The 23,788-nt window shown below is 42.0% G+C and overlaps 1 protein-coding gene and 1 non-coding gene across 2 annotated transcripts in view; one reads left to right on the top strand and one right to left on the bottom strand.

Annotated features, from left to right (window-relative positions):
* LOC139952223 (plexin-A2-like) overlaps nt 1-23,788 on the top strand; it is a 78,953-nt gene that overhangs the window by 50,010 nt on the left and 5,155 nt on the right. The window contains exons 21-36 of the mRNA XM_071951287.1: nt 6,953-7,175; nt 7,539-7,681; nt 7,852-7,973; nt 9,710-9,775; nt 12,469-12,543; nt 13,664-13,730; nt 14,235-14,381; nt 15,876-16,032; nt 16,989-17,110; nt 17,617-17,689; nt 18,273-18,346; nt 19,269-19,391; nt 19,639-19,796; nt 20,809-20,956; nt 21,910-22,050; nt 23,017-23,091. Coding sequence (XP_071807388.1) covers nt 6,953-7,175; nt 7,539-7,681; nt 7,852-7,973; nt 9,710-9,775; nt 12,469-12,543; nt 13,664-13,730; nt 14,235-14,381; nt 15,876-16,032; nt 16,989-17,110; nt 17,617-17,689; nt 18,273-18,346; nt 19,269-19,391; nt 19,639-19,796; nt 20,809-20,956; nt 21,910-22,050; nt 23,017-23,091 — 1,914 coding nt within the window. The remainder of the gene's footprint in view (nt 1-6,952; nt 7,176-7,538; nt 7,682-7,851; nt 7,974-9,709; nt 9,776-12,468; nt 12,544-13,663; nt 13,731-14,234; nt 14,382-15,875; nt 16,033-16,988; nt 17,111-17,616; nt 17,690-18,272; nt 18,347-19,268; nt 19,392-19,638; nt 19,797-20,808; nt 20,957-21,909; nt 22,051-23,016; nt 23,092-23,788) is intronic.
* Nucleotides 9,356-9,428, bottom strand: Trnan-guu (transfer RNA asparagine (anticodon GUU)). The gene has a single exon. It is a non-coding gene; the product is annotated as a tRNA-Asn (tRNA).

Here is a 23,788-nt window from a genome sequence, read left to right as displayed (position 1 = left end):
AGGTTTACAAATAATTTACAGGGTTTACAGAAGGTAATGGTGAAAGAATTCTCTTGAAATATTGTTCCATGAAATGCTTTACTTTTTGAGAAAACATTAAAACAATATCGATTCTGGGTAGCGAGACACGGGACTTGGACATTACTGTTTACCGAAAGTGTATAAGGGCTTTAAAAGAGCCGTCTTGCCAACAGCAGGTTTGTAAACACAACTAGAAAGTTTGTTTTACATACAACTAGTGGGTCTACTTCACTCTACTTACCGGTAGAGTCGAATTACTAATTTGCATATTCCCTATGCCGCGAGGCAGAATGCTAAGACTTTTACACACAATAGCGCCCTCCACCGTCCTACCCATAACGCCCCGCGACATGCCCGTCGCGGAGTCGTCCTCTTTTCTCTTAGCCGCGAGTGGGTGAGGTTGTGTTTTAAATCTGTTTCACAGTTCAACCGTTATCTAAACCTTTCCTCGCTAAGAGTGCTTAAAAAGACTTGAAAAATTTGTAGAGTTGTAGTCGTTGTTGTTGTAGTGAGTTGTGAAATAAACTATAGTTTGATTTCGTTGATAAGATAATGAGTAGTGTTAAGAAACTGGGGAGGGCTTCGGCTGTCGCTACTGGGGTTACGTCCGTTTCCCCGGGACAGTCGGAGCTCTCGGGGGGCTGCACCGGCGACACTCCGTCGCCCGGCTTGCAGTCCTCCTGCCGGCCCACTCAGCCTCTGTTTCCCGCTCCCCCTCTTCGGTCAGTGTGCGTGGGTCGACCCAGTCGAAGGTCAAACGCCCCGGCAAGGCCAAGAAAACCGGTGCCGGGGCAGCGACCAAGAGAGGCAGGGCAAAAGGTGGCTCCGTTCCGAAGCGCACCGCCCACTCTCCCAGCACCGCCTCGGGGTCTCTGCAGCCGGAGGGCATCCCCCTCCGCACGGCTCAGAATACCCGGCCCGCACCGACACCATGGATTCCCCCATGACGGTTGGTGACGGCCTTTTGCGAGGTTTTAAGACCCACAAGGCACCTGCCCACGCCATAGCATGTGGGGCGCTGGCCATGGGGAGAAGGATTATGGGTGCGGAGTCGGGTACCTGGGACTCCCCCGGGATACCCCACTCACAGGGCCCGCCCTCGTCTTCGGGTTTCACCCGTTGTTCGGGCATCCCTGTCACTCAAGTTTCCTCAGAGAGAGCCTCGGATTCGTCCCGTGAGCGGGTACCGAATAAGCGGCAGAGGACCAGAAAAGACCGTCATCTTCGGTCGTCTGACGACTCCTCTCCTGACGGCCATAGGAAGCATCATCGGGGTAGCGAGCCGCTCTCCCGAGACGAATTCCTCACGGCTTTCCAAACCTTAGCGGCCTCAATATCCGGCCGGCGCGAGGTTCAGGAATTTTCCCAATTTTCGGGACCGTACACCCAGCCCGACCAGTCCGGTCATGGCTGGGTGCGCCAGGATCGAGGCGGCGTGCCGTGCACGGTCAGCCGGCCACCGGCCTCCCCTCCCAGCCACCGTCCCACGGTCACCACACAGGAGGTTGCATGGGGTGTGATGGAACAGGGTGATGTGCGGTCACGCACGGGTGCACGTCCACAGTCCCAGACGGGGATTAGCATACACCCCTCTGGATCCTTTGTATCCGATCGGGATGCAGAACACCATGATTTGTTAGGCACAGCCCTGCCTTTGGGTCAACAATCAGTGAGTGTATCCGACCCCCCCGGGTCCGGCGACTCGTCCCCGGAAGAGGACGAGTTGACCACGGCAGTTCAACGGCTTTCGATTGCCGAACATGGCCCGGGTGTTAGGTCTCCCCGCCGAGAAAGCGGGGGACGCCCCCGATGAACGGCGGTCTTTTAAGAGGAGGACTGGCCCCGCTTCGAGGAGTGGGAATGTTTTCCCGGCGATGCCGCTAGACCGTGTATGCGCTGACCGCATCGAAGGCATTATGTCGGCATCCTCTTGGACGGCCTACCCCAAGCGGGCGGATTTATATTACCGATTTCCCCCCGGGGATTTTGATAAATATTTCTCGACCCCAGTCCTGCCGGACTCCGCGGCAGACAAGCTGACCGCAGACAGGGGGGCAACCTCTTCTAAACTTCCCTTCGCCGACAAAGCGCGGGGGAAGTTGGAGGAAGCAGCCAGGAAGAAGCAGCATCGCGCTTTGGCATGCGAACATCGTCTTTTTTGCTCCTTCTGTCCGAGTACCTCATGCTTGCCGGTGACGAGGACTCGGCAATCCCAGCGGACATGATGGTGGCGGCCCTCCATTGCCTGGATAATGGCCTGCGCACGGTCCTAGATCAGTTTACGAGGGTTTCCACCCTAGCAACATCTGCACGTTAGTCAAACGTCCTAGACGCTCTGTTCCTCCCGTCCGTCGGGGCTCGCAAACGACTTGATGCGCTCCCCCTAACGGGACGAGACCTGTTTGCAGGGAAATTCCAAGAGTCCATGGAGGCCGAAGCCAGGCGCCTCAAGGCCACGGATAAAATCAACTTAAGGAAGCCGCGGACCTCTGTACCGGCGGCAAGGAAAGGCAAACAAGCCTCCTTTGTGATTCCACGTAGGCGCCCACAGAGACCCGCCCGTGGCGGTTTTCGTGGGAACCAAGGACCACCGAACGCACGCACGCCGGCCCAAGGCCAACAGCGGGCCCAGCCGGGCCGTGGTTTTCGTGCGTCCGCCCCCCGGTATCCCGGGGCGTGGCGGAAGTGACCTCCCGGTCTCCAGGCGACCTCCCGCCGACGGACCCGTGGGAGGCCGCCTTCAGGAATTTTTGGGGTCCTGGGCTCAGATCACGTCCGACAGATGGGTCCTCGAGACGATCGAGTGCGGCTACGCACTCGAGTTCACGAGGACCCCCCCGTTGGACATGCTGGTACGGCCAACGCCCACCCCGTCCGACCCTCTCAAGCGCCGTGCCCTCGAAGGGGAGATCAGTTCCCTTCTCCTCAAGCGGGCAATACGCGTTGTCCCCGACCAGGGGACACGGACGGGGTTCATGTCCACTTTCTTCTTAGTTCCCAAGAAGGAGGCGGACGCTTGGCGGCCGATCCTGAATTTAAAGCCCCTAAACCGATTTATCCGCCCAAAGCGCTTCCGCATGGAAACGCTGCGGGCAATCCTCGAATCAATCGAAACGCCTGCATGGGGGGTTTGGACCTTCGGGACGCTTACCTCCATGTCCCCATCAGGGTCGAACACCGCAAATTCCTGCGCTTCCTCTACAACGGAACGCTATACGAATTTGGGGTGCTCCCCTTTGGGCTGTCGACCTCCCCTCGGGTTTTCACCCGAGTGGTACGGGCGATCGGGGCAGCACTTCGGAGACGAGGACTGCTGATTTTTCAATACCTCGACGATTGGCTGATTGTGGGCCGATCACGGGAGGCAACGGACGCGGTGCTTACACTTACTTGGCGCCTCACGTCCAGCCTGGGGTTCCTCATCAACTCCGAGAAATCGCACCCGATCCCCTCTCAGGTGCCCACCTTTCTCGGTGCGGCTCTCGACCTTCAGAGGGGGCTAGCCCGCCCTTCGGCGGAACGGGTACAGAACTTACAGCGGTGCGTGGCCCTTTTCCTGGGGGCTACGGTGGCGCCAGTGGTAGCCTGGCTCAAGTTACTCGGTCTTATGGCCAGCATGGTAGACCTAGTAGATTTCTGCAGGCTGAGGATGAGACCTATCCAGCTCCATCTCCTCTCCTACTTTCGGCCCAGCCGTCATTCGGTCAACCTCCTGGTGCCTACCACGCCGTGGCTGACCCCCCACCTTCAATGGTGGGTGGAGGACGCCAACCTTACACGTGGTCGGGTGTTCCGCCCGCCCCGACCATCAGCGACCGTCGTCACCGACGCGTCTCTGTACGGCTGGGGGGCGACCCTCGACCCCCGCCAGATAGCGGGGGTGTGGGGCCCGGAACACCACTCGACCCACATCAATGTCCTGGAAATGCTGGCGGTCCAGAATGCCCTCCAGCATTTCCGGGCACAGCTAGTGGGGCAGGCCGTCCTGGTGCGCTCCGACAACGCTACAGTGGTAGCGTATATCAATCACCAGGGGGGCACCCGGTCGGCCCGGCTGTGTGCACTAGCGTGGGACCTGATCCACTGGTGCATACAGCAGGGGATCGCCCTGTCGGCGGTGTACATCTCGGGGAAGGAGAATGTCACGGCCGACGCTCTTTCCCGGGGCTGGATCGTCCCGACAGAATGGTCCCTCCGCCCCTGTGTGGCCCAGTCGCTCTTCCTGCTTATCGACCGACCTCATGTGGATCTGTTCGCCTCTCGGACGAACAATCAACTGCCGATCTACTGCGCCAGGGGCCCCGACCCCGGGGCATGGCGGATCGACGCTCTGACTATGCGATGGGAGGGGCTGTTGGCATACGCCTACCCGCCCATCTCCCTCATTTCACGGGTGCTGACAAAGATCGAGCAGGATCACTGCAAAGTTCTCCTGATCGCCCCTTTTTGGCCCCGACAGCCCTGGTTCCCACGGCTGGTCAGGCTCCTGGTACACAGGCCGGTAGTTCTCCCACAGCGCCCGGACCTCATATACCAGCCCGGGTCCAGAGTAGTGCATCCGACTCCGAGGGACCTGCACCTGACGTGCTGGGTGCTGTCACAAGATCCCTCAGAGCAGCGGGCCTTTCGAGACGGGCTGCGGAAGTTGCCACCCAGTCCCGAAGGGCCTCAACCCAAAGAGTTTATGACTGCCGACTACGCCATTTCTTTAAATGGTGTAGGTGGCGAGCTATTCATCCCGCCGATACTTCTGTAGAGGAAGTCGGGGATTTCCTCCTATATCTTTTTGATAGCGGGCTGGCGACGGCCACGGTGAAAAATTACCGTTCGGCCATTGCGGCAGTCCACGGAGGATTCACCGACGGCTCGACAGTCTCAGATAACCGGGCGATTGGACAGCTGACTAAGGGGATGTTTGTCACCCGTCCCCCGGTGCGCAAACTGGTCCCATCCTGGGACCTCTTTAGCGTGCTGTCAGCACTAACAAAACCCCCTTTCGAGCCACTGAGTGGGGCCACGCTACTACATCTAACGGTCAAAGTGGCCTTTTTGTAAGCGGTCGCTACGTCTCGCCGACGTAGCGAGCTACACTCCCTTACGGTGGCGGCGGGGCACATCCGGTGGGAACCCGGAGGTGTCCGCCTGGTCCCTGCGGCGGGGTTTTTAGCCAAAAATCAATCCGGTGCTTTCGAACCCCCGGATATTTTTGTTCCCGACCTTAAAACCTTTTCGGCGGTCGCGGGGGACAAGCTTTGGTGCCCGGTACGGGCGCTAAAGTGGTACATCGATCGCACAAAGTCAATCCGAACCGGCCACAAACAGCTGTTCGTTTCCACGGTTCCACCATTCCGACCAGCGTCCCGCGATACAATCGCGCGTTGGATAGTCACAGCCATCCGCTCGGTGCCGGGCGGATGGCCAGCGTCCGATGGTCCAGTTCATGCCCGCGAAGTACGGGGAGTGTCGGCCTCATGGGCTTTCTTTAAAGGGGTCTCCATGAGTGACATTACAAGGGCGGCCTCCTGGAAGAGCCCGTCCATGTTCTCTGACTGCTACCTGAAGGACGTTCTACAGGTGGATGGGAGAGCGGGTAGAGCGGTTTTACAGGCGGCCAGCCGAGCTGCAAAGCCAGGACAAGCTCCACCTCGGCAGTCACGTGTTTAGGTGAGTTTTTCCTTGGTAATACAGTGCTAACAATACTTATAATGTTTTGTTCACCCGTGGGACGATACCCCCTGTACGTTTTGGGCATGGACCACTATCGGGCCTAGCGGCCGCGAAGCGTTCTCTGAATTTTGAGCGCGCCGGGGTCCTACGCCCCCCCACTTAAGACATGCAGTAGCACCGCGTATACCCACCGCCTTTCCTCGGTGCGAGTCTATGCAAATTAGTAATTCGACTCTACCGGTAAGTAGAGTGAAGTAGACTCCCCCCCCCCCACAGTAGTGTGGATGGGGTCTACGAACGAATACTTACCGGTAGAGTATTCCTCCCTCCTTCCCCACATACTCGGTCCTTGGGTGCTTACATTTAGTAGGGCTCATCGAAAAGAGGACGACTCCGTGACGGGCATGTCGCGGGGCGTTATGGGTAGGACGGTGGAGGGCGCTATTGTGTGTAAAAGTCTTAGCATTCTGCCTCGCGGCATAGGGAATATGCAAATTAGTAATTCGACTCTACCGGTAAGTATTCGTTCGTAGACCCCATCCACACTACTGTGGGGGGGGATTTATATCTATGTTTAATCGATCAACCAGGATTTTGAAGTGCATTTAAATTTTGTCAGCAGTTGTAGTTATAGTTGATCTATAAGATTTTAAAAAAGTGGGGGACCAATTCAATCACAGAGAACGCTAAAGTTTGGGCATAATCAAATAGTGCCACTATTCTTTTATCGGACTAACAAGGAGTTGCAGAAGACCTATCTGAAGGCACCTTCAGGTATTTGTAATTGTAGTGTTTATAAGATTTGTAAAAAGATTGAGACAAATTAAGATCTCACTCCGCGGTAGTGAAGTTAATAAGGATCCACTAAAAGCTACAGTAGTAGTCCCACCAGATGTTTTTCCTTCCGCCCAGGTAGTAGTTAAAAAGTAGGACAGTTCTTTTCAGAACTGAGAAGTCTCCTGAATTTTGAAAATCTACGCCGCAATAGAATATGACGCAAGACAGTTCTCTACAAAACAAATCTACCTGGCAAGTAGATACACACATGGTATTAAACTAATTCACCTGATTTCATCACCAGAATAATCTTGGATTGGCCATTTGTGGTCAATGTCACTGTGCGTTATTCAGTGAAGTGCGCACTTTAGGCAACGCGCGTTTACTTGTAAACCTTTTGACCATCAAATTGGTAAGCGTGGCACAGTCGCTGTGTCTGACATTCGTGGAAAGAGTCAATAACCAAATGAACCTAAATTATCCCCAGGTCCAATATGGTGAGGAACAAGTCATGATTGGCTATGTGAGATATAATACAGAACTTGACCTGGGTCTGTATATTGGCATCGCTGCTGCAGTGCTGCTCCTACCAATCGTTGCGGTTGCAATATTCCTGTGGCGCAAACTACGAGGTTCTCGGAAGGAGATTGGAGAGATTCTGCTCCAGATGGATGATCTAGAGAAAGGAATGGCGGAGGATCTTAGAATAGGTCAGTTTGTACTGCTGGAGTAGTAAGAACTGCTGCTTGGACTCTTATTTGTGTTATTTCATCTCGGAAGTTAGCAACATTGTGAAAAACCAAGAAAGTGAAAATTCAATTGTTTTTAGTTTTTTAAGCATTTTTTGTGCATAATTTTTCGATGAAAATGTTGTCGTCACAATGGAACCCAAATGTGATGAGCACTTTATGGATAGCGTCAACTATTAAATCAATGTAATAATTGAAATAGGTGTCTCCAGATATTTTGTGAGTACAAATCTGCAAAATGTGGAGGATACATTGAAACTATCTTTTGCTTAAAAAAGGAATCCGGCTGTTTTATTTACAATATTTATGTTTTTTCCCTGACAGCCTTTGCTGAGCTACAGACCAATGTAACGGATTTAACCCATGATCTAGCTGGTACTGGTATGCCGTTTGTCAGTCACCGACAGTACGCCACCAACATGTTATTCACTGGTCTTGACATCCAACCTATGACCTCTGACCCAGAGGTTAGTAAAAAATAAACCAATATCTAGTCATTTCTTTATAACTAATATTTTGTGTTCAAGTTTGGGTTGAAAAAATTAATGTGCAAAATGGAAATGAGAATATTGTGAATGCTTGTGGAATGCAATGTTTCTGATGTCACTCTTTCTGGTGTATTTTTATTTCTTTTTAGAATCCTGAAGAGAGAACAGAGAGGGCCATGGTACAGTTCAATAAACTACTTGTCAACAAAACCTTCTTGCTAGCCTTCATTCAAGCCTTGGATGAGGATAAAAAGATCACTGTAAAAGACAAGTAAGTCTTTATTGATCTCTTGCACAAATGTCACACACAACTTAAAGGGTTTGGGTACTTTTTATAACACAAAACACAATGTCCACAGATTGACATGAAACTTACATTGTTTGAAGATAATGATGGTAGAAAGCGTACCTTAAAATATTAGTTGCTGAGACGCTGTAGTTTTTGAGAAATGAGTAAAACGATGTCATGAAAATACGCTTTTACTTGCTAAAATAATTTTCCTCTCATGATCACTGAGACAAAAATTATTTTCATGACATTGTTTTACTCATATCTCAAAAACTATACAGCACCTCAGCAAGTAATACTTTTAGGGAAGCTTTCTACTATCATTATCTTCAACCTGTGTAAGTTTAGTGGACAGCTGTGGACATTTTCTTTTGTCCTACAAAAAGTACATTAAAGGGTTGGGGTATCTACAAACAAACTATGTCCTCAGATTTACATCAAACTTACATGGTTTGAAGATAATGGTGGTAGAAAGTTTCCCTTCAAATATAACTTGCTGTTTTTTTTTTTAAATGAGTAAAGCAATGACGCAAAAATGTACAATGTATTGATGTGACTCTCCTGAAAACATTGCTCTGTGATTTTCACTTTTTAAACTTGACAACTACCGGTACTAAGGCTTAAACTTCACATCGTCATTCACAGTGAGTTGGGATTCATGTGGTGGCCAAAATTTTAAAGATGTTCCACAAAAGGTATCAAAAGCCTTGAACTGATGTCTGACATGCTGGTTATTTTGGAGTACGATGGCAAGCATGTTGTCATTCCCCTAAAATGCATACTTTAGTGTATGCCTCGCACACACATTAAACTGGCGCAACTCAGATTATTGGGGTAAAACAAAGACAATTTTACTAGATCAAAACTTGAATCTGGAACCTACATTATTAATGTGATGATGCTCTACCAACTGAGCTATCTACTACTCCTTATGCTACTCCTTATGCTATTACAAACAGACTCAAAGCACCGTGCTTGCAAACATTGGATCTATTACAAATCTGTAAAATATTCTTCATCCCCAATGCAAATTTAATATGTGTTAGATCATTTGCGTACATGATTCTAAAACATAGGATTCAAACTGTTTCTAGCTACCTGGCAATTTTGGTGGTCTAGTTGGTAAGACACTGCTCGAGAATAGCAAAGGTTGTTGGATCTAATCCTATCGTAGTATTTTGGCTGATTTTTTTCAGAGAACTCGGGAAAGTACTGAGTATACAGTGCTATTTATTGGTGTAAGGGTAACACCAAACATAATTTACTTATCAAATAATTTACTTAACTTGATATGTATCAATATAAACCACAAGGGAAACTGACTGGGTAAATTTGTAAATGATTGTTGGGATTGAACAAAGAATTGACTGGAGTGGGATTCGAACCAACGACCTCCGGATTAACGAGCCGGTGCTCTACCAACTGAGCTATCTAGCCCTATGTTGTCGGTGTCTTTATTTTGTCAATATCTTTGTTCGGGGGTGCCAGTCAGAAGCCATACAACCGTTAACTGCCGTGTAGCCAGGGATTACACCCAAATTACGATACAACCTGGGAAGCGGCAGCTAGGGGATCACCTTAAGGGGATTTTTTAAGGGGATGCCACTTTTTGTTTCATATATCAATATAAACCACAAGGGAAACTGACTGGGTAAATTTGTAAATGATTTTTGGGGTTCAACAAAGAATTGACTAACTTTATATGTGTCTAACTTCAGGTCAACTATAGCATCCCTTCTGACTGTTATTATGATGTTGGAGAACAAATTGGGATATCTAACTGAGTAAGTATGTTTTATTTTATTTTTTTATATTAGCCCAACTGGAGGTTGAAAAAGTTTTTTACTTTTGTTGGGACGAGCTTGGTGCAAATTTTTATGTTTACAGGGAATATATTTCTCAATTCACAGGGGCTTTTTGGCAAAAACTTTGATAGTTGATAACTCCCAAACCGAAAGCGTCAGCAAACTAATATTTTGGATTTATTCATTTGGTATGATAATGTATCACTCTAATTTTTTAGAAGAAGATCTGAGAACCCATAAATCACCACCTGGTACATTCTTACAGGCAGAGACTCTTGAACATTATATAATTATAGGCTGCAAAAAATAGTTTGGGCCTGACGTTTCGACCCTATCTGCTGGATCGAATTGTCAGGCCATAAACTATTTTTTCCATTTATAGCATTGGTCCTTTTGGTTGGTAAGCAGTTTGCAACAGATTATTTATTTTCTCATAATTATGTCACTGGTAGGATAAGGCATGTGTTTTTTTATCAAGATTTAAAGCCATAATGCAATTTCGGTACAGAAACAAAATTAAAAGTTCAAAGATTTACAAATAGCCTACAGGGTTTACAGAAGGTAATGGTGAAAACTTCTCTTGAAATGTTATTCCATGAAATGCTTGACTTTTTGAGAAAACACTAAAACAATATCAAATCTCGATATCGAGAATTATGGATTTATTTTAAACACATGTCATGACATGGCGAAACTTGCAGAAAGAAACAAGGGTGAGTTTTCCAGTTACTTTGTCCCGACTCCGATGACTGATTGAGCCTAAAAGTTGTGATACACGTAGTGTCGGCCTTGGACATTCCTTTTTACCGAAAGTGTCCAATGGCTTTAACCCGATTTAAGGTTTTTGCACTATCCCTGCACTATCACATTTTTTTTTAAAGAAAACAAAAATTCACCATCACAGAGTTAAACATACTTGACCCTTTTGACCATACCAGATATCTATTGAACATGATGTAGGGAATCTGTAAACCACTTCAAATATTTATTGGTTGTTCTATCCGCTTTATAACTTCACACAAACAGAAAACTTTCAAGTTTTTAAGACTTTTCGTGTTCGTACAATCTTGGCCAGGTCTTTGTTTTGTGTTTTCATTAAGTTTTCATCGTGGTTTTCTATTGTATTTTTTTTTTTAACTATCTTAATTATTTTTATAGGAAATTTGATTTTTTAGTAATTCACCAGTATGCTGCAATTTTTTAAATAAATAAACCACAAAACATTGTTTTTTTTTAACAACAAAGAATCAAAAGATACAGGAAATCCTGAATTGGCAATCGATACTGAACAAATAAATATTTTTTTAACTTTCAATTTCATTTTTTAGAAAAATTCAAACAAGCTTCTAGGGTTTTTCTTCTAAAGAGGAAAGGAAATATACAGTTCAATTTGATGTACTTATTTTCTTGTTATACTTCACCACCCACATGAGGTATATCACAAAAATATAATTTGACATTTCCCTTGCTCTTTAAGTGGTTTATGGCGCAGGACTAGTACAAATCTAGGGTATATTCCTACACAGTACAGACCCACATAAGGGAAATAAACCAATGGACTGTGTGTGCCTTATCTTCAACTATCTTCCTTGCATCTCAATATTAGTTGTAGCTTATATTGACTGCTCTTTTGTATCAGGAGCCAAATTAAAAAAGATTATCAATTGCACAATGTAAATTTAGCTCACAAATGCCCCCGTTTGGGAATTACAGGGTTTGTGTGGTTGTGATGACCCTGTCAGACCTACCAAGTCTCACGCATTAGGCGTGAGACTCACGCATTTGGCCTCTGTCTCACGCTCACACGCACAGCAACCATTTTCTCACGCATTGGGGCCAGACTAGGAACAAAATAAAAATTAACGACAATGCATTTCCAAATCGCGCTCGTGTGTACAAAAACGCAATCTACAATGTTTGCACAATCTTCAGATTGCACACAGTTTATCAGAATCATCAACTTGAGCTGCCGCACAAACAGAGCGCAAATTAGCAGATTGCGCACGCTGGCCTCTGGACTTGGCATCTCTGCCCTGTCTGTCTATCAGGGATGAGATTTGTCAGTCTTTTATCTGAATTCAGACTTTTGATGTCGGCTTTGTGAATAAAATCACGCGGAATGTTTTCCACATATATAAAGAATGCCTGCTGTTTGATCTACTTCTCTAGTGCTGCGGACACTGTTCCCAAAAGCTCCTCTGAATCTATAACTCCTTAGTTCTGGTGTAGTCACCGGAGTGTGGGTTCGAATCCCGGTCGTGACACTTGTGTCCTTGAGCAAGATACTTTACTAGAATTGCTTCTCTTCACCCAGGGGTATAAATGGGTACCTGCGAGGGTAGAGGTTGATATTGTGAATGAGAAAGCCTTTGGAGCGATATAAATTGTTGCCCAGGTTGTATACTCCCAAGGGAGCTGAGAAACATTAAAAAAGGGATGTTATTGGCCCTATGACCAGGGCACTAATGTAAAGCGCATTGATGCGCTGTATAAGAATTGGTTATTATTATTTATTATTTACCAAAAGGTAGAAATGGCATCATTTCAAACAAACCTTAGAATTTGTATACCAGTTTCAGACTTGTTTGTTATAACAATGACTCTTACCCCTGGTATATTCAAGTGCTCCATCCAATGAATTTATGTTTGGCCTATGTGATTTTTAATTTCAGCATCATGATAACGCTGATGTCAAATCAAGTAGGGGAGGCTGTAGATAATAACAGACCAAAGCAGCTGTTCAGAAGGTATGTAATATCAAGAAATTGGGAATTAAAGAACTCTAATACACCAATCCATTAGGCTCCACCCTTGGCGAATGCTTCATTAAGAGAGATATTTTCATCTTAAACATTGCTCTTTTTGTAGCCCCTTACCGTGAGTGGCTATTAGCCATGTTTTGGGCAAACTTGCATGACAACAAAATAAAAAGATTTAAAGGGTGGCTGCAGTGTTTTTTTTTTTTTAATTTACACGATTAAACATGACTTTTTAAACCTGAAATATGTTTTTATTTTTTTTATTTAATGCGGAAGTATTTTAAAAGTGGTTTTCAAGAGATTAGGGGAACCCACCCTGCCCCTAAAAGGGAGCCTTCATGTGATGTCATGTCGGGAACCCGAGCCGTCGGGTCCCCTGGCTGTGTGCATATAGAGACGTGTGCATTGAATTTGAATCTTTTAGTGCACACATGGAAAGCAATTTTCACTTTTTACTTGTAATCTGTGATGAAATAAATAAATTGAATTGAATTGAATTGAATTGCATTGTGTGGCCTGGTACCTAGGCGCGTGTAATTAGGAACCAGACTCTTTTTGCCGACGATAATGTTTGAATTCCCGACGTGACGTCGATGGTAGGGGGCGGTAACAATCCACAAAAGGAGGGGCATGACTTATTCGCTAGTTACGCAAGTCAGATATGTCGGCAGAAAAAACAAAACACATTTTATTGATGTTCAATACATATATCAGACATAAATGACAGCAAAACTAACTGTTTTATTTTAATTCACTGCAGCATCCCTTTAAAAGAATTGCAACTGCCATTCCCACTTTTTTAGGAGTCAATGATTTTCTGAACTTAGGTTTCATATTTGTTAAGTTATTTGTGATAATTTTTAGCTTGAATGTGTCACTACTAATTATTATTAATTGGAGTTAGTTGTGTGGGAAATTGTTTTTCCTCTCCAATTTGCTTTTGGGCAAATGTGTTTTATTGTCTGTGTGGTGTTTATATTTTTCTACATTACAGAGTTTCCCTCATATTTTTGTTCGGGGGGGGGGGGGGGGGGCAGGGGTGAAGGGATCATTTCTTTTTAGATTTAGATTGATTTGTAAATTTTTACTCTTTTCTGTTTCCAATTAGAACGGAGAGTATTGTTGAGAAGCTTCTGTCCAATTGGATCGCACTGTGTCTTTATGATCAACTTCAGGTAAAAACTTAAAGCCCTGTCGCATAAAAATGCTCTATACTATTGACAGCTGTCGTAGGCTTCTCTTACCAATAGTTTGTATTGCCATTCATTTTACCAAAAGTATTCCCTGCCCTTTAATTCATGGCCTGCGAGAGCACATTTTTTCCAAAGGGTCCTGGATTTTCCAGAGAATCGGCGAGCGCGGAGTGACCATTTTAACTTTTTAACTATTTTGGCCATAGAGTTATTTATAAGAACTAGATGGCACTCTGGTGATGCTGCATGCACAAATGCGGTGGGAACTCAAGGAGACAAGTGCGCCATTTTGTAAGATGGACATCTTACAAAATTCTTATAAATAACTCTATGATTTAGGCCTACTCTTTCTCTAATGTACGCCTCATTTTTAACATATAAACATATTTTTATATTGAATTGCCTATGCAGGGACAATAAAGTTTAATCATTGTATTGTATTACCACATCACTTGTACTAAATTTTAAAAAAAATTATCTCGACAGGACCGCACAGCGTTCCCCCTCTTCCTTCTCTACAGTGGAATTAAGGTCCAGACAGAGAAGGGGCCAGTCGATGCTGTTACTCGGCAAGCTCATTTCTCACTCAGTGAGGAACGTCTTCTGAGAGGAAGTGTTGACTTCAAGGAGATGGTAAGTAGGTCAATCCATCAATATTGTTTGTGTGTTATACTTTGGCCGGTGTTTTATTTATCACCTCATTTGCCAGGATACCTACTAATTAGTTCTCTTAACAATAATAAAAGTCACTAGTAAGGTTAAAAGTTTATTGTTTCCACCGTAACGTTGTAAAACAGGCAATAATATATACATGTTCCAAATAATACAGTTTAGCCAAGAGGAAAAAATACACTTTTATGATACTGCAGGGGGGGCTCACTAAGAAGAAAAACTTATAAGCATGAGTCCCAGACAGATACATCCCTTGAGCCCGAACCAAATACCTGTGTAAGGTATTACAGGGCTCGTCTTTAACACTACCTTCCCCTTACGGCGTACATTGTCTAGTAAAAACTGCTACCACTTCTCAACTTGCCCTACTAAAACAGTTCAACTTACTTGTTTGAAATGCTCATATTTCTTCCATTCAGATAAGAGTAACACAATTTTTTAAATGTGCTAATTTATTTTCGAGAGTTTGAGTATAACTTTATTTGCCTATTATACTGGTTGTGGTTGCTACTATTAATGCACCAGCAAAATGCAGTTGTGACAATATGTATTTTAAAATCAGGGCAATTAAAACTCCTTGGGCGCAAGTGATTTTATAAACCCGGTTGCCTACTTAACAAAAAGCTTAAAGATACTGGACACTGTTGGTAATTGTCAAAGACCAATCTTCTCACTTGGTTTATCTCAACATATGCACTAAATAACAAACCTGTGGAAATTTGAGCTTGATGGGTCAGCGAAGTTGCGAGATAAATATGAAAGAAAAACACCCTTGTCACACGAAGTTGTGTGCTGTCAGATGCTTGATTTTGAGACCTCAAGTTCTAAACTTGAGGTCTCGAAATCAAATTTGTATAAAATTACTTCTTTCTCGAAAACTATGTCACTTCAGAGGAAGCCGTTTCTCACAATATTTTATATTATCAACCTCTCCCCATTACTCGCTTCCAAGTGAGGTTTTATGCTGATAATTACCAATAGAGTCCACTGCCTTTATAAGAGCAAGGCCTGCAATTATTTCTTATAAGTAAGTCATGCTGTCATAAAGATCACAGCGCTCAGGCAAACATAAAACCTCAAGGCTTCAAAGGTTTACCCAATCCCGTGAAGATGGGTAAACTTTTGAAGCCAACTTTGTTTGTGTTTTTGCCATTTTCTGTTTTTTTTTTTTTTAATATTGTTCTAAAAGTAATTAGTTACTGTTCTTAAAGAATTTAATGAAGATTGAATAAAATTCCTCCTTCTGGGGAAATAAATATTGTTCTAAAAGTAATTAGTTACTGTTCTTAAAGAATTTAATGAAGATTGAATAAAATTCCTCCTTCTGGGGAAATAAATAATGAAATTTTGAAGCCTCAAGGAGTCAACTGTCTCCCCAAAATCTGTTCACACCTCGGTGAATGAAGCACCACCATGAATCCCGTTTAACTCAATTCTTATCTATATATTTTTCAGACATTGAAAGTTGTAGTGGACAGTGAAGATGGAGAGAAGAAGGAGGTACGAGTGATGGATGTAGACGCAATCCCACAGGTCAAGGAGAAGATTCTAGACTCAATGTATCGCAACAAACCTTACTCTAATCGACAGAGGGCATCTACAGTCAACCTTGGTAAGGCAAATGTTAGATAACAAAGTCAAAATTTTTACAGAGGTATTCTCCTGACAATTATGACTAGTGCAAGCTGAGACCAAATATTTTAATAGTGGGGCTCAGCTAAGTAAGTCCCAACAGCTTTTCTACCTTCTGCCCAGGTAGTAGTAAAAAAGCAGGACCGTTCCTTTAAGAGTCTCCTGAGTTCCGGAAATTTGCTCCGCGGTAGTAGAATAAAAAGCAAGACAGTTCTCTACAGAACAAAATCTATAAAGGGCAGGCATTTCTGTCACTTGGGGCAACTTTTACAGGCAATTATGTGTAGCCTTCACCTTGAAGTTGCTGTCTGGTCTTGTGATGTTGTTTTGTTTTTTTTGTAAGTGTTTGTCTTTTCTCTGTTTATCAGTTTTAACCTAGGAGTTTTACAAAGGCACTGTACACTATTGGTAAACTACTCAAGTTAATTGCAAGCATAAAAACTTAATTTGTAATGAGCGATGAAGAGCTAAACAAATATTGACTGCTTAGACACCCTCGCATGCACACAACAACAGCACTTCGTAATACTCCAGATGGTGGACTGTACTTTTACAGAAGAAGAAGAAGACGAGTTGGGTAGTAAAACAGTCACGCGAGGTGATCCCCGGAGCAGCCGTTCGTCGTGGGGCATTGCCTCAGGAAGATTGGCTGCTCTGCTGTGGGGATCACCAAGATCTTAAAATAATAAAAGACTTCAGACCTGAAGCCTTTTATCGGCATCTGAAAGCACACAAATTGGTTCAACAAGGGTGTTTTTTCTTTACATTAATTTCTTGCAACTTCATTCTCTTGGTGTTTTATGCATATATGTAGGGATACACCAAGTGACAATATTGGTCTTTGACAATTGCAAAGGTATTCAGTGCCTTAAAGTTGATACATGAATTAACCCTTTCATCCTGGTTCTTAAAAAAAATCCTTTTCAATCTGAACAGAATGGCGGCAGGGCAGATCTGGGCGTCTGGTCTTGCAAGATGCAGCCCTTCCTCAAATGGCTCTCGGAGATGACAAACAGACTGAGAACTTGCAGAAACTCAACACACTCAAAGAACTTGGAGTGAGTAGTCACAGCTATTGTATACTCACTGTCAATTAACATGTTTGTAATGCAATATATCTGTAGAATTTTCAGCTTCATAAGTCGTCAAGTTTTGTGAAAAGAAAACAAAAATTATTAAAATCATTGAGCACAGAAGAGTGCGTAAATACGCAGTACATGCTTAAATATTTTTTGTCTCCTGATGAGAAGAACATTAGTTTGGTGACATGGTTTTACTTTCTTAAAAGCTGCAGCACCTCAGCACGTTATATTTTATGCTGTCTATACTATCATTAAAACATGTAAGTGAGAGTCTTGGGATTCATGTCAGGTTCAAAAACTTGATATACAAAAGGTATCAAAAACCTTTAAGTACTAAGGAGGAGGACTGGTTTAGCTGCTGTATGGGCTGATGAGCGTTCTCCTGAAGAAAATCAGTTTTTTCCACAGCTCTAAAAAATATTACATGTTGTCTCTGCCATGCAAGGTTTTAAAATCTTACTTTGTGTATTATTCTCTTTTAGATTCCAGATAACTCACTCATGGCGCTTGTCCCGAAAGAGACGCTCCATACCTCCATCAATGAAGCTACCTCAGGTAATTCAACAAAATGTCAACCAAGAGCCTTTTATTTAATTTTTTGTTTTCCCACAGTTTTTATTACGCGTTTTTATTACTCATTGATATGTTTACAGTTGTTTACATTTATTTACCTCTTTTTTTTTATCTTCATGTACTTTTTTCTTTACAATATTTGTATGGTTTGTCAAGGCCAAATAAATAAAAATTATATCAGAAATAAATAAAAATTATAACAGAAGTAATTATAAAAAGTGTTAAAATTCAGAGTTTGAAAACATCAGGAATATCAAATGTGAGGCTGACTGTTGGTGTTCAGGCTGGTTTCAATTTAATAATTTTCCTGATTTTGTGTAATTAATGTGTGCTTAGTTTCTTGTCATTTACAGTAGTATTCTAATGTATTTATTTTTTTATAAAACATTGATTTTCAATATTTGATTTTTGTTGTTGTTATGTATTTGTTTTAGGACTCAATTCCCTTTGTGATCAGTTGTCTTTTGAAACAATCGAGGTTAGGTGCACTTGGTCAGATTTCATAAAGAGCTGAAATTGCTCCAATACTTGTTTTACCAATTAATTTCTTTCCATTCTACGTAAGGTTATGGACCAAATGACGCAAACGTGTTTCCTCGAGATACTGAACAGGAAAATGGTACAGTCCTCTGGCATTTGGTAAGCAACTTGCTTTGAGGGACACCTGTTAGTAATAATACAATAAGTAGTTTTTATACAGCGCTTTATCTATGGTGTCTCAACACACTTATAATGTATCAACATGATATTTCTAAAGAGGTTTTATAAGTTTTTGAACGTTGAGACCCATTTGTATCACTTTAAAAGGGTTTACAAGGTGCTGCGAGGCATTCAGAATCCATTGCCAGAAACTACGGTGCAAAACCCTGATACAATTTGAATAATTGAATCATAAATCATAAAACATTACACAAAATAAAGTAAACAACTATGTTTTGAAAATGTATCTGGGTTTTTTTTCTTGAAAGTTGGAAGAATGGTATGCATGTACCTTTCCACAAACCAGTGGCGTACCACAGAAAGAAGTGTACATAACGATTTTTAAAAATAACTGTTTGGAATAAAATCAAAACCAAACGATACTGGGTATTTTGGTTGGCTCAGTGGTTTCTGTCTCTGGCTTTCACCTCTGTGGAACCTGGTTCGATACCATCCCTGAAGCCTTGCATGGTCTGGGTTTTAGTCCCTGGATTTTCCCTTTAAACAAAAACATGTTCATGTACATCAAAGGTACACAAATTAAATATATCTTAACAAAGCCTGAAGTTAGACCAGTTTTTAAGAAGGTAAAACAGAGAAAGACGCAAAAGAAAACTGAAGAACATCATAAAGTGACATTCATAAGTACCCCGGGCAGTTCTTAATCGCTTTTCCTATTGGTGGAGAGCATGTCACTTGGGGGTGTTTAAACGGTTGATAATGACACAGCTGAAGCTGTTTAAGACTGGCTGGCTTTATCGCACGACCACGACCCTGCCGGTTTTAAATGGCCTTTTAAGAACATGTCGCCTACTCTTTTATTCCCTTATTAAAATGCAAAGTTTTGATTTGACTGTTGCAGGAAAAACCTCAAGATGATGTTGAGGAGTCTGAGAAGCAGCAGAAGAAACGGAAGAAGGAACTAGCCCTGACAGGAAACAAGAAGAGCAGAGATATTACGTTCCCTCGTCTGCTCACCATGAAGGTATGTGTGTGGGAGTGGATGAGGTTGGTAACAAGGAAACCTTGTTCTCAGAGCTACATTGTATATGGTCATTTAAAGCAATTTCATGTACGTATGATCAAAAGGTCATTATATGAAGCATGCGGATACATCAAAAAACTAAACCAAAATCAACAAGTTAATGGTTCCCCTTTCACTTTTGGTGTCAAAATCATCTTTTCAAATTCCTATGATAATGTATTTGACCTTTGATCTTTGACCTTTCCAGGGTATCATCCAGGATTACGTAGATAACATGTTCCAGGCTATCCTGACTGTAGAGAGCACTCCAATGGCCATCAAGTATCTCTTTGATTTCTTTGATAGTCAAGCGAGTCGTCATGATATGGAAGACCCAGATATTGTACATATCTGGAAGAGTAACACGTATGTATTTAAAGAATTAAAAATATCAATCAAAAATGTTAACGGCTTTCCGCCAGTTTAGATATTAAATAATAATGCAAAATAAACTGTACTCATTTGGTGCCAAAATCCGCCTTAAAAGATGTAAAACATGCGATAAATATAAACCTTGAACTGTAAACAGAAACAGGAAGTTCATGAACCCCTCAAAAACATGGAACTATTAAAAATGGAGTCCTAAGAAGGAGTAGAAGGAGAACAGTAATACACCTCATGGATTCAGACAATGCAAATTAGTAAAAGAACTCTTTAAATAAAGGAGTAATTAATTAAATAAAAGGACGTAAAAGTAAAACACACTAATGACCTGGCTGTTCCAAACTACTGTAGCAAAATCAATAAACAGAAAAACAATGACTGAAATTTTTAATAAAAGGAGTAACAATGAAAGGTATTTTAAAAAAGTTGTTATAAGTAAAGCATTAAAGAAAGTTTGACTGGGAAACATGTTTTTCTGTTACAGGCAGTGGACACTATTGGTAATTACTCAAAGTAATTATGAGCATAAAACCTTACTTGGTAATGAGGTATGGGGAGAGGTTGATAGTAACATTGTGAGAACAACTCCCTCTGAAGTGACACAGTTTTTTGAGAAAGAAGTCATTTTCCACGAATTTGATTTCGAGACCTCAGATTTAGAATTTGAGGTCTCAAAATCAAGCATCTGAACACAACTCCGTGTGACAAGGGTGTTTTTTCATTCATTCTGATCTCGCAACTCCGACGACCAATTGAGCTCAAATTTTCACAGGTTTGTTATTTTATGCATATGTTGAGATACACACCAAATGAGAAGACTGTCTTTTTCATTTACTATTAGTGTCCTCTGTCTTTAAAGCTCAATATCAAATATTAAAATGTCCACAGATTTACATATGACTTACATTGTAAACAGATTAAAAACTTCTTTTAAACATATTTTTGCCCCGAAATGCTATACTTTTGATGCTTCTTGTTCCGCTATTTTGTTCAGGTTTCCGTTGCGTTTTTGGGTGAGCAGTATCACACACCCAAACTACATCTTTGACATCCGACCTACACCATCTGTTGAGTCCAGCCTAGGGGTCGTAGGTCAAGCCTTCTATGATGCATGTAACAAATCTGACCATCAGCTTGGATGGGTAAGTAACTTTGTAAGATAAACATTGTTTAAATGAAAGCCCATTTGGAAGTTTACAGTAAGAAGTACAGTACACTAGTGGACAATTAATATTTAGTAGCATGATATCAACATAATTTCAGGAGCTATAAAAAAAAAACAGTTTTGTGGTTTGCCCACTTTCTTTATAACAAAAGTTGATAAAAAACAGACTGCAATCTCCATCAAATTTAAGATTTAACGGTATCTTCCATTGAGCTGTGTGCACAAATCGTGCCTGCAGGCTGGACATCCTGGCTCTGTGTCACTGCATGGAGGTAGATGGTCTTTGTGCTCATTGCACGGTCTGTGCTTCAGGATATGAGATGACATTGGTGGAGATTTATTATAATAATTTTGTGTGTCGCAAAAGGCAGCTGGCCATGTCCGCCTTACTATTTTGCGTAACACACAATACATACGATGACTATATGGTAGAGTATTAATATTGGTTTTACCCACATAATAATAATAATCAAATAATAATAATATTAAAGTCTTATATAGCTCACGAAGGCACTGAGTATATACAAACTTTCAGAAAGATAGGTTCTGCAGTGATGAATTCTGAGACCCAATTATTTAGCACCTTAAAAGGGTTTACAGGGTGCTACGGCGCATAAAGTAGCCACAACAAGAACAACCGGGGCGAAGCCCTTCTCTTTTTGATAAGTGCAGTGGGTTCTGGTACATGCGTTACACAACACATTTGTACCAACGACTTTATGTCCCATCTGAAGGACGAAGCAATGTTTAAGTGTCTTGCTTTAGGACACAAGTGTCACGGCTGGGGATTTGGGAGGGTATTCTTGGGTCAAGTGTCCTAACAATTTTGGCTCTGATTGTAAGTATTTTTATGGTTTTAGTGGTTTACTGCTTGCTTGTTTATTTGTTTTATTATTATTTTTAATTTTTTTTCTTCTTTTTTTCCCCCAGGAATCCTCAGTCAATAAGCTTTTGTATAACCGTGAAGTAACTAGATACCGTGGTCAGGTTGAGTCTTACTACCAAGGCATTGCAGACATGGAGAGGATTGAGACTAGTGACCTACAGAGGGAGTTTGATAAGACGTGTCAGGTTAGTTCACAAAGAAATTTGGTTCCAAAATGAGATAATTTCATTTCAGGGACCTGTCTTATCCCTAGAGCCCAATTCCATACTGCTTAAAGGATTGGGTACTTTTGGTTTGAAGATAATGATAGTGGCAAGCATTACTTCAAATATTACTAACTAAGGTTGTGTAGTTTTTGAGAAGTGAGTAAAACAAGTCACTAAATATTTTTAGTCTCACGAGACCAACATTATTTTAGCATAAACCATAGCATAACTGGTTAATATGTTTGTACATGCTAAAACTGAGACAAAAATTATTACTTTTACTCATTTCTCAAAAACTACAGCACCTCAGTAAGTAAAATTTCAAGGGAAGCTTTCTACTATCATAAGTTTCAAACTGTGTAAGTTTAATGTAAATCTGTGGACATTGAGGGTTTTTTTTAGGAAGAAGTACATATACCCTTTAAGAGTGTTCTGCTTAATAGCAGAAATTAACTTGATACCAGTCACACATTTTACACATTGCATTTTGGCGGGTAATCCTTTTTTTAAAAAAGCTCCTTTTGTGCTTAAGCAGCTCTATAAAATCGGGCCCAGCTCTTTACATTACCAGTTTAGAACCATTGTTTAGCTTGTTATGTTTGGTGTTTGTTTGGTTGTTTTATTTCCATACATACTTTCATACATACAGATAAAAAATGACATAATGAGCAATACAAAATGTATCATAAATTGTACAACAGTACAATACAGTATGAATGGGGCTGACATCCAGAGATGTACCATCTGCACCTGGCATCCTGCTCATTTGTTTTACTTTGCCGAGAATTGTTACGAAATATTCTGCCTGGTTTAATTGATGAGATAAGTTGGTGTGATTAATTAGAGCAAACAAAACAAAAAACACTTACTCATACACACTCATCAAGGCTTTCTTTTTTAAGCAGCTGACTTTTAATCTGTGATTTCCTTGTATTTAATCAACAGAACTTTACAGGTTTGTTCAGCAAACTCAGTACCTTGTTGCAGCTTTATGAGTTCACCAATCGCAACAAAGATTTGGTAAGTTCATCCTTCATTCTCCTTTCCATTCGTTACTTTACTTTCCCTTTGTTACTTTGCATTATTGGCTAGTATTTATAAAGTCTTGGCATTTTGGTCTGATGCAAGTTAAGCTTCAAGTCCAACAAAGTGATCATGAAAAGTAGAGCTTCAAAAATTAATGAACAATACAAACTTATGCGTTGAGAAGCACTTCAATTGTTGATAGTATAAACTATTTTGAGAAAAGATTCCCCTTCATGAAGTAATTAATTAAAACTTATGAATCTGAGAAATTATTCTTGGCATTTGGGTCTGAGGCAAGTTAGGCTTCTAGTCCAACAAAGTGATCATGAAAAGTAGAGCTTTAGATTGTTAAGTCCTCCAAAAATCAATGACCAATACAAACTTCTTCGTTGAGAAGCACTTCAACTGTTGATTGTAATAAACTATTTTGAGAAAGGATTTCCCTTCATGAAGTAATTAATATTCACACCAAAACTTATAAATCTGAGAAATTATTCATGCATGAATCGTTTCTCAGATGTATCTTAAGATCTTAAATAAAAGGCACTTTGTATGATTAAAAAATAATAAATGCATCAGTGGTAAAGAATTATAATTTGTTTATCTCTTACACTACTGTGTGATTGTTATTTTTTAACTGAATTTAGTGTTGAGTTATCCTTCGCAATATTGCTACTTTTTAATGGAAGAG

This window comes from Asterias amurensis, chromosome 2 (genome assembly GCF_032118995.1).
Source record: "Asterias amurensis chromosome 2, ASM3211899v1".
Lineage (NCBI taxonomy): Eukaryota > Metazoa > Echinodermata > Asteroidea > Forcipulatida > Asteriidae > Asterias > Asterias amurensis.
Note: the sequence above shows the minus strand (reverse complement) of the source record. Positions and strands in the feature narration are given on the sequence as shown.